Consider the following 10486-nt stretch of genomic DNA (forward strand, 5'->3'; position numbering starts at 1 on the left):
GAATTCACCACCATACTGTAACCAAAAAACAACAATTAAATAAAAACAATAAACAAATAATTTATTAAAACCCCAGTCTATTGGACATATTCTCTAAAACAACCCCTTGAGCCGTTGACATGACCAATTATGGACAGGTTGCGGACCAAGTCCAAGTTCTTCAACAAATCAGTCTGGTCCTCTTTTTCAGAAATGGCACAGACATCTGAAATGTAACATAATCTGTCTAAAATGCTTGTACTTCAGAGATGTGAAAGTTAACAGGAGAGAAGCTATAGGATGGGTGTGTGCCCATGAATACCGAGGACAGAATCCATGACAACCCAGAGGGTCCGCACCTTAGCACACAGCCAAGAAGGTAAGATTACCTTAACTTAATACTAATAGTGACCTGCACTGTTGCCTTCTGTACTGCAGACTTGGTCAAAAGGAGTGGATCTGTATGGTCTCATCTGCTGCTCTACGGGCAGTATGTCTTCCATGCATGAACTGAAAATATCTAATATCAAAACGTATTTATGAAACAGGGAGAAGAATATCCACTGCTATAGTCTATCACAAATCTAATTTTCAAAAGATAAGAGCTTATTGTTTGCTTGATGAAGTTCATATGGGTTAAACATACAGCTGGTCATAGCTTTGTTTGATTTTGACAAATTGTATTTGTCACTGATCTTGTTATCAAATGTGTAATGTTTGTGGAAGATGATCTAATCCTATTTATGAAATACTAGATACTGAATGTACTGCTTGCAAAGGTTTACAATAGTAGTAGTTTTGTCTGTAGTGTCTTACAAGCAGTATGTACAACAGTTTACAGTAGATCTATAGTTAAAATCAACACTGCTTGTCATTGGTTGATAGATCGAGTCAGTCTATACATTTGAACTCTGTTTTGATGTAATATACACCTACCATTACTCAGTGTTCTAAAACCAGTTGGTTGTACAAATTATGTGATGAATGGCATTTTGATGGACAGATCTTCTGCTCTTGCAGGATGTCTGGTGCCAGGCTGTTACTGTTCATACAGAGCCTGTCTCGTAGGAAACCCCTGGAGCCAGAGGGGGAGGTGTCCAACTTTAAACGATGTCTGACTACCCTTGACCTGGTGGCTCTGGGGGTTGGCAGCACACTGGGGGCTGGCGTGTATGTGCTGTCAGGAGAGGTGGCCAGGGCCGTAGCTGGGCCCAGTATAATTATATCTTTCCTTGTGGCAGCAATAGCTTCCATTTTCGCAGGGCTGTGCTATGCTGAATTTGGATCGCGTGTGCCCAAGACTGGCTCTGCCTACCTGTACAGCTATGTGACAGTGGGGGAGATTTGGGCCTTCATCACTGGCTGGAACTTGCTGCTGTCATATGTCATAGGCAAGTGACATCTGATATGGAATATAGAATATTTGATGCAAAATCTGTTTTATTGGAAGCTACTGTCAGAGCTCAAGCCCATAGGGATTGTATAAAGGATGACAAGGATCAATCAACAATAACAATTAGAGCTCACTGTTGCATTGACAATGTCTCATTGGCATATTGTAATGGTCCTTCACACATAGCCAACATCACCTCCTTTGGTTTCTTGATTTCTTCTCTGATCAGGAACATCAAGTGTAGCCAGGGCATGGAGTGGGACTTTTGATGACCTCATTGGAAATGCCATTGCCAACTCTTTAGGTCAACATGCAGCAATGGATATGCCAGGCCTCGCTACCTACCCAGACTTCTTTGCTGCTGCTCTCATCATGCTGTTGGCAGGCAAGTGCTATTAACAGAAAGGTTTCATGGTGCAAAATAACTGGTCAATGGTGACAGTAAATAACTATATATACAGTTGAAGTCGGAAGTTTACATACACCTTTGTCAAATACATTTAAACTCAGTTTTTCACAATTCCTGACATTTAATCCTTGTAAAACATCCCTGTCGTAGGTCAGTTAGGATCACCACTTTATTCTAAGAATGTGAAATGTCAGAATAATAGTAGAGAGAATTATTTATTTCAGCTTTTATTTCTTTCATCACATTCACAGTGGGTCAGAAGTTTACGTACACTCAATTAGTATTTGGTAGCATTGACATAAAATTGTTTAACTTGGATCGAACGTTTCAGGGTAGCCAACCACAAGCTTCCCACAATAAGTTAAATTGGGTGAATTTTGGCCCATTCCTCCTGACAGAGTTGGTATAACTGACTCAGGTTTGTAGGCCTCCTTGCTCGCACACGCTTTTTCAGTTCTGCCAACAAATTTTCTATAGGATTGAGGTCAGGGCTTTGTGATGGCCGCTCCAATACCTTGACTTTGTTGTCCTTTGCCATTTTGCCACAACTTTGGAAGTATGCTTGGGGTCATTGTCCATTTGGAAGACCCATTTGCAACCAAGTTTTAACTTTCTGACTGATGTCTTGAGATGTTGCTGCACTATATCCACCTAATTTTCCTCCTCATGATGCCATCTATTTTGTGAAGTGCACCAGTCCCTCCTGCAGCAAAGCACCCCCACAACAAACCGTAGTGTAGCTTTTTTATGGCGGTTTTGGAGCAGTGGCTTCTTCATTACAGAGCAGCCTATCAGGTTCTGTCGATATAGGACTCGTTTTACTGTGGATATGGATACTTTTGTACCTGTTTCCTCCAGCATCTTCACAAGGTCCTTTGCTGTTGTTCTGAGATTGATTTGCACTTTCGCACCAAAGTACGTTCATCACTAGGAGACAGAACGTGTCTCCTTCCTGAGCGTTTTGACGGCTGCGTGGACTCATGGTATTTATACTTGCGTACTATTGTTTGTACAGATGAACTTAGTAGCTTCAGGCGTTTGGAAATTGCTCCCAAGTATGAACCAGACTTGCGGAGGTCTACAATTTTTTTTCTGAGGTCTTGGCTGATTTCTTTAGATTTTTGCATGATACCAAGCAAAGAGACACTGAGTTTGAAGGTATGACTTGAAATACATCCACAGGTACACGTCCAATTGACTCAAATGATGTCAATTAGGCCTCCCAGGTGGCGCATTGGTTAAGGGCGCAGCGCCAGCTGTGCCATCAGAGACTCTGGGTTTGCGCCCAGGCTCTGTCGTAACTCTGGGTTAGGGAGGGCTTGGCCGGTAGGGATGTCCTTGTCTCATCGCGCACCAGCGACTCCTGTGGCGGGCCGGGCGCAGTGCGCGCTAACCAAGGTTGCCAGGTGCACAGTGTTTCCTCCGACACATTGGTGCGGCTGGCTTCCAGGTTGGATGCGCGCTGTGTTAAGAAGCAGTGCGGCTTGGTTGGGTTGTGTATCGGAGGACGCATGACTTTTAACCTTCATCTCTCACGAGTCCGTACGGGAGTTGTAGCGATGAGACAAGATAATAGCTACTCAAACAATTGGATATCACAAAATTGGGGAGAAAAAGGGTAAAAATAAAATTAAAATAAAATAAAAACAAATTATGTCAATTAGCCTATCAGAAGCTTCTAAATTTTCTGGAATTTTCCAAGCTGTTTAAAGGCACAGTCAACTTAGTGTATGTAAACTTCTGACCCACTGGAATTGTGATACAGTGAATATTAAGTGAAATAATTTGTCTGTAAACAATTGTTGTAAAAATAACTGTCTTGCCAAAGTCCTAACTGACTTGCCAAAACTATAGTTTGCTAACAAGAAATGTGTGGAGTGGTTGAAAAACGAGTTTTAATGACTCCAACCTAAGTTTATGTAAACTTCCGACTTCAACTGTATATATACATTGAGTGTACAAAACATTAAATACACCCTGCTAATATTGAGTTGCACCCCCCACCCTAACTTTTGCCCTCAGAACAGCCTCAATTCGTCGGGCATGGACTCTACAAGGTATTGAAAGCGTTCCACAGGGATGCTGGCCACGTTGACTCCAATGCTTCCCACAGTTGTGTCAAGTTGTCTGGATGTCCTTTGGGTGGTGGACCCTTCTTGATACACACAGAAAACTGTTAAATGTGGAAAAAAACAGCAGATTTGCAGTTCTTGACACAAACTGGTGCGCCTAGCACCTACTACCATGCCCCGTTCAAAAGCACATAAATATTTGATCTTTCCCATTCACCCTCTGAATGGCACGTGTACACAATCCATATTTCAATCGTCTCAAGGCTTAAAAATCCTTCTTTTAACCTGTCTCCTCCCCTTCATCTACACTGATTGATGTGGATTTAACAAGTGACATCAAGTTGGGCTCCCGAGTGGTGCAGCGGTCTAAGGCTCTGAATCTCAGTGCTAGAGGCATCACTACAGACACCCTGGTTCGTATCCAGGCTCTATCACAACCGGCCGTGATTTGGAGTACCACAGGGCAGCACACAATTGGAGCAGCATGTTCCGGGTTTGACCAGTGTAGGCCATCATTGTAAATAAGAATTTGTTCTTAACTGACTTGCCTAGTAAAATAAAAAAATAAGGGATCTAAGCTTTTGCCTGGATTCACCTGGCCAGTCTACTATGTCATGGAAAGAGCAGGTGTCCTTAATGTTTTGTACACTCAGTGTATATATATATATATATATATATATATATATATATATATATATAGTATACTGTATGAGGAGCTTACTCTTGGTTCTAATAATTTATCACTTCCATAGGGATCCTTGCATTTGGCGTTAAAGAGTCTGCTATTGTGAATAAGGTTTTTACAGCAGTTAATACAGTGGTCTTGGTGTTTGTTATCATCGCTGGCTTCATCAAAGGTGACATTGACAACTGGTACATTAGTGAGGACACTATCCTGAACATAACAACAAATGAGTATGAATTTTATAGATTTTTTTACTTTTAATTCCAGCACTATTATGAAATACGACATAAGTGTTCTAATGAAGTACAGTAAATTGAAATTCAAAGAACATGAAGTGTGTCATTCCCCTTCAGAAACTTCACATCGGCACTAAATGAAACCACAAATTACGGTGTTGGTGGCTTCTTCCCCTTTGGTGTTGAGGGAACATTGGCAGGAGCTGCAACCTGTTTTTACGCCTTTGTTGGATTTGACTGCATAGCCACAACAGGTAACTGTGGTATAATGTGCTGAAAACCTTGGGCATTTTAGAATGATCTGAAGTATAATCAATGTGCCTTAGTCTCATCTGTATGTATAACATCTGTATGTGTAATCTCCCAGGGGAGGAGGTGCAGAACCCTCAGAAGGCCATCCCTCTGGGCATTATAGCATCCCTGCTGATCTGTTTCCTGGCTTACTTTGGTGTGTCAGCAGCACTGACCCTCATGATGCCCTACTGCATGCTCAGTGTCAATAGCCCATTACCTGTGGCTTTTACATACATAGGCTGGGGCCCTGCAAAGTATGCTGTGGCTGTAGGCTCCCTCTGTGCACTTTCAACAAGGTATGGTATGGTATTATGTATAATTACATAAGCTGTCCCCTGTAGTGTCATTTGTAAAGTTTAAGTGGTGGATTGTTAATGGTGTGTTGGTTTTGCAGTCTTCTAGGATCCATGTTTCCCATGCCCCGGGTCCTCTTTGCGATGGCCAGGGACGGGCTGCTCTTCAAGCCACTCAGTAACATGAGTTCTCAACAAAGTCCTGTGGTAGCCACTCTATCTTCAGGTGTTGTGGCAGGTAACATTGCTGAACAGCATAAAATCATCAAGCCTAGGTCATCTAACTATGTATTGACATTTTAAAAAGTAAAATGCAGATGCTGTTCCTTGTTTGGGTTGGTATTCACAATGTACTATGTATCACATTTTTGTTTTTGCAGCAATCATGGCTCTATTATTTGACCTGAAAGCACTTGTGGACATGATGTCAATTGGAACACTCTTCGCCTACACTCTTGTAGCAATATGTATTCTCATATTGAGGTATGCTTGATTGATCTGAACAGAGACATTTTACACAATAGGATTTAACACCAAAGCATGTATGCATTTTATCTGGTTACTCTGTATGCATTTTTATTTAGGTACCAACCAGATCTTGGTGAGGAGTCCAGTGATAATACATCTGAATCATTTTCGATGATAGAGGCCCTAAACCCTCCTTCTCAGCCCAATGCTCAAACCTCTAAAAATGTATCCATGTTCACAGTCTTTATCAGTGAGCGATTTTCTTTATATCCTGTTTCCTTTTATATCCAGTGTCATACTCTCTTAGAGGTCTGACACATTTGTTTTGTCCCCCAGTCCTTTTAGAAATTATTCTGAGCGTTTCCCTGACCAAGGCTGTGGATTCCCTGATGAACCAGGAGTGGTGGAGCATTTTAATCATCTCTGTGATCCTTTTGATGCTGGTCCTCACTGTTTTCATCATCTGGAGACAGCCTCAGAATACAACCAGAGCTGCTTTTATGGTAACATTGTGTCAAAGCTTAACTCAGATTTGGTTTTCTCCACAATTTACACCCATTTTGTTTGGTATCTCTGCAGGTTCCTTTTATACCAGCACTTCCTATTGTGAGTACCTTTGTCAATGTCTATCTGATGGTTCAGTTGGGAGGAGATACATGGATTCGCTATGCTGTTTGGATGGCAGTGGGTAAGGAACCTAGGCATCTATTGGGCACACACTGGATGAATCAACATTGTTTCCACATCATTTCAATTCAATTAAGTTGATTCAACGTGGAATAGACGTTGAATTGACTTCTTCAACAACGCATACATTTGAAAATAAATTATGTCATGCTATTGTAGCAAAAATATTAGTGACGTTGTATTTTTTCACAGGGTTATTGATCTACTTTTGTTATGGAGTTCATCACAGTGTGCAAAAGCAAAGGCTGGAAAATGCACACAATCAGGTCAACATACAAAGTCTTAACACAAATATGGAGTAAAACTTTGTGATGGATGAGGATTCCTGTGGCCCTGATATCTGACCCGGAATTGAAATACAAGATTTCAAAATAAGGGAAACATCAATACATTGTATTTGATATAATTATAATAATTGTTATTAATATTGCCATTCAAAGCTGTTTTGATTTGAAAGGAGCATTCCATAAAATACCCTACTGCTAATCACTCACTTTAACTCTTGAAATATATACCCCTTGAATTTGAACAACAAGGTGAATAGTTTGCATAAAGCAACTCAAGTTATCATGCGAACAATTTAATCTTTGAAGGTGTTTCCCTGACACTGAAAATCATGTTGATTGTGCGATATGTAAAACTACTTGTAATGATGAATTTTAAATACACTTTTACTTAAATCATGACACAAGAGGCCAGTAATGTAACCAACATTAACAAACGTTTACCAATATACTTCATTGTAGCCTACAGTACACTGAAAATACCAGTGGTTTTTATTATGTTGTGCATATCACAATGAAAGTGCTTTATATGATGTGGTGAGTGGGTGGTATTGGATTTGTGCTGCTGCCTTCATCCATCATACATATACCACTGTTGGCAAGGGTTCGAATCTATCTCACCATTTTCCTGACACTGCTCTCTATCATTCCTGTCACTCCAACTATCTGTCTATCAAAATACATTATGAATTTACAGGGGGAAAGTGCCGTAGATTTTGCTGCATGATGTATCTTTTGTGTTTTATACATTATTATATGTAATACAAATTAAATGTTTACTTTCTGTTGGTCTTAATACTGTATTGAAAGGTCAGTTGGCTCATTTATTGATACCCTTTAAACAATGATAGTAATTCATAAATACTACAGTATAATCACAAAGAGAGCTGTTTCTCTATTGACAGTGATTAGATGTCCACCTTGTGTGTACTAGATTGTCAGTTCACACCTAGTCAGAAATACCTGGACTTTGTCACATTGGTGTCAGAAGTGGGATGGATGGCACATGAATTGTGTTTGCTGCAGAAAAACATGAAGTGGCTTAAATGTGTGGTCTGTCTCACAAGTCAGCCTGGTCTCATTGACTTGACGTAACATAGTAAATATAAATCTGTGACACTCAAAGTAGTATAATATGTTACCTTTGGTATGGTTACATAAGACAGAACATTAATTAAGGCAAAAAACGAAAGTAGGGTGGACATGAACGTCTAGCAACCCAACGGTTGTGTGTTTGAATCTCATCATGGACAATTTTAGCTAATTAGCAACTTTGCAACTACTTACTACTTGGACAGAAATGTAAATGCAACATGTATAGTGAGGGTCCCATGTTTCATGAGCTTGAAATAAAAGATCCCAAAAATGTTCCATACGCAAAAAAGCTTATTTCTCTCAAATTTTGAGCACACATTTCTTTACATCCCTGTTAGTGAGCATTTCTCCTTTGCCAAGATAACCCATCCACCTGACATGTGTGGCATATCAAGAAGCTGATTAAACAGCATGATCATTACACAGGTGCACCTTTTGCTGGTATCAGTAAAAGTCCACTCTAAAATGTGCAGTTTGGTCACAATGCCACAGATGTCTCAAGTTTTGAGGGAGCGCGCAATTGGCATGCTGACTGCAGGAATATCCACCAAAGCTGTTGCCAGATAATTTAATGTTAATTTCTCTACCATAAGCCGCTTCCAACGTTGTTTTAGAGAATTTGGCAGTACAACCAACAGGTCTCACAACCTTAGACCACATGTATGGTGTCTTGTGGGTGAGCGGTTTTCTGATATCAACATTGTGAACAGAGTGCCCCATGGTGGTGGTGGGGTTATTGTATTGGTAGGCATAAACTAAGGAGAACGAACCAATTGAATTTTATTGATGGCAATTTGAATGCACAGAGATAGAAATATCTGGACTTTGTCTCATTGATGTCAGATATGTTTTATATATATATGTGACCAATAGAGGCATATCTCTTTTCCTTGTCATGTGAAATCCATAGATTAGGGCCTAATTTATTTATTTGAATTGACTGATTTCCTTATATGAACTATAACTTAGTAAATTCTTTGAAATTGTTGCATGTTACGTTTACATTTTTGTTCAGTATACTTACCATGTTAGATAACCCTTTAACCTAACTCCTAACCCTAATCTTAAACACTAACCCCTAGCCTAGCTAATGTTAGCCACCTATCTAACGTTATCCACAACAAATTGGAATTCATAACATACACTACCGTTCAAAAGTTGAGTCACTTAAAAATGTTGTTTTCCATAAAAATATACATGAAATGAGTTGCAAAATGAATAGGAAATATAGTCAAGACATTGACAAGGTTATAAATGATTTTTATTTGAAATCATAATTGTGTTCTTCAAACTTTGCTTTTGTCAAAGAATCCTCTATTTGCATCAGTTACAGCCTTAAAGACCTTTGGCATTCTAGTTGTCAATTTGTTGAGGTAATCTGAAGAGATTTCACCCCATACTTCCTGAAGCACCTCCCACAAGTTGGATTGGCTTGATGGTCTCTTACGTACCATACGGTCAAGCTGCTCCCACAACAGCTCAATAGGGTTGAAATCTGGTGACAGTGCTGGCCACTCCATTATAGACAGAATACCAGCTGACTGCTTCTTCCCTAAATAGTTCTTGCATAGTTTGGAGCTGTGCTTTAGGCCATTGTCCTGTTGTAGGAGGAAATTGGCTCCAATTAAGCGCCGTCCACAGGGTATGGCATGGCGTTGCAAAATGGAGTGATAGCCTTCCTTCTTCAAGATCCCTTTTACACTGTACAAATCTCCCACCTTACCACCACCAGATGGCATCAAGCACTCCTCCAGCATCGTTTCATTTTTTCTGCATCTCATGAATGTTCTTCTTTATGATCCGAACACCTATTTTGCCCATCTTAATCTTTTCTTTTTATTGGCCAGTTTGAGATATGGCTTTTTCTTTGCAACTCTGCCTAGAAGGCCAGCATCCCGGAGTCGCCTCTTCACTGTTGAGACTGGTGTTTTGCGGGTACTATTTAATGAACCTGACAGTTGAGGACCTCTGTGGCATCTGTTTCTCAAACTAGACAATCTAATGTACTTGTCCACTTTAATCAGAACAACAGTTTTCAGCTGTGCTAACATAATTGCAAAATGGCCTTCTAATGATCAATTAGCCTTCTAAAATGATCAACTTGGATTAGCTAACACTCCGTGCCATTGAACACAGGATAATGGGCCTCTGTACGCCAATGTAAATGTTCCATAAAAATAAATCAGCAGTTTCTAGCTACAATAGTAATTTACAACATTAACAATGTCTACACTGTATTTCTGATCAATTTGATGTTATTTTAATGGACAAAAAAATTGCTTTACTTTCAAAAACAAGTGACCCCAAAATGTTTTAAGGTAGTGTATATGTTTTACAAATGTGTAACATATATGGCAATTCATAGCACATCATGTGGATTGTAATTTGTAACACATTGTAATGAAACAGGCAGGGAAGCAGGTCTCGAACCCTCGAACTTCTAGCCCGAAGTCCAGTGTGCTATCGACTGTGCTGTAAAATCGTGCTCGTGCGACAGAGTCGATATCCGCGTTTATAAACCCAGGGTCGTTACACTATCATAAGAAATGGACGATGGACATCCACAATTGAATGCATATTGTAGCATACGA

General features: G+C 40.0%; 1 protein-coding gene across 1 annotated transcript; it reads left to right on the forward strand.

Moving 5' to 3' along the window:
* Nucleotides 1–776: 776 nt before the first annotated feature.
* On the forward strand, nt 777–6847 carry zgc:175280 (cationic amino acid transporter 2 family protein). Its single transcript, XM_064971193.1, has 11 exons — nt 777–1370; nt 1602–1757; nt 4606–4768; nt 4892–5028; nt 5142–5364; nt 5463–5599; nt 5742–5844; nt 5946–6079; nt 6166–6332; nt 6409–6517; nt 6709–6847. Exons 1-11 carry the CDS (start codon nt 1001–1003, stop codon nt 6816–6818), a joined length of 1809 nt encoding a protein of 602 aa, XP_064827265.1. The 5' UTR covers nt 777–1000; the 3' UTR covers nt 6819–6847.
* Nucleotides 6848–10486: the final 3639 nt, after the last annotated feature.

Source organism: Oncorhynchus masou, chromosome 8 (assembly GCF_036934945.1).
Source record: "Oncorhynchus masou masou isolate Uvic2021 chromosome 8, UVic_Omas_1.1, whole genome shotgun sequence".
NCBI lineage: Eukaryota > Metazoa > Chordata > Actinopteri > Salmoniformes > Salmonidae > Oncorhynchus > Oncorhynchus masou.

Excerpts from the sequence above, each read along its gene's own strand:
- zgc:175280 (XM_064971193.1), top strand. The coding sequence starts at position 1,001 with ATGTCTGGTGCCAGGCTGTTACTGTTCATACAGAGCCTGTCTCGTAGG. Across the intron at positions 1,371-1,601 it reads GCTGCTGTCATATGTCATAG|GAACATCAAGTGTAGCCAGG; the intron begins GCAAGTGACATC and ends TTCTCTGATCAG. Across the intron at positions 5,365-5,462 it reads CTCTGTGCACTTTCAACAAG|TCTTCTAGGATCCATGTTTC; the intron begins GTATGGTATGGT and ends TTGGTTTTGCAG.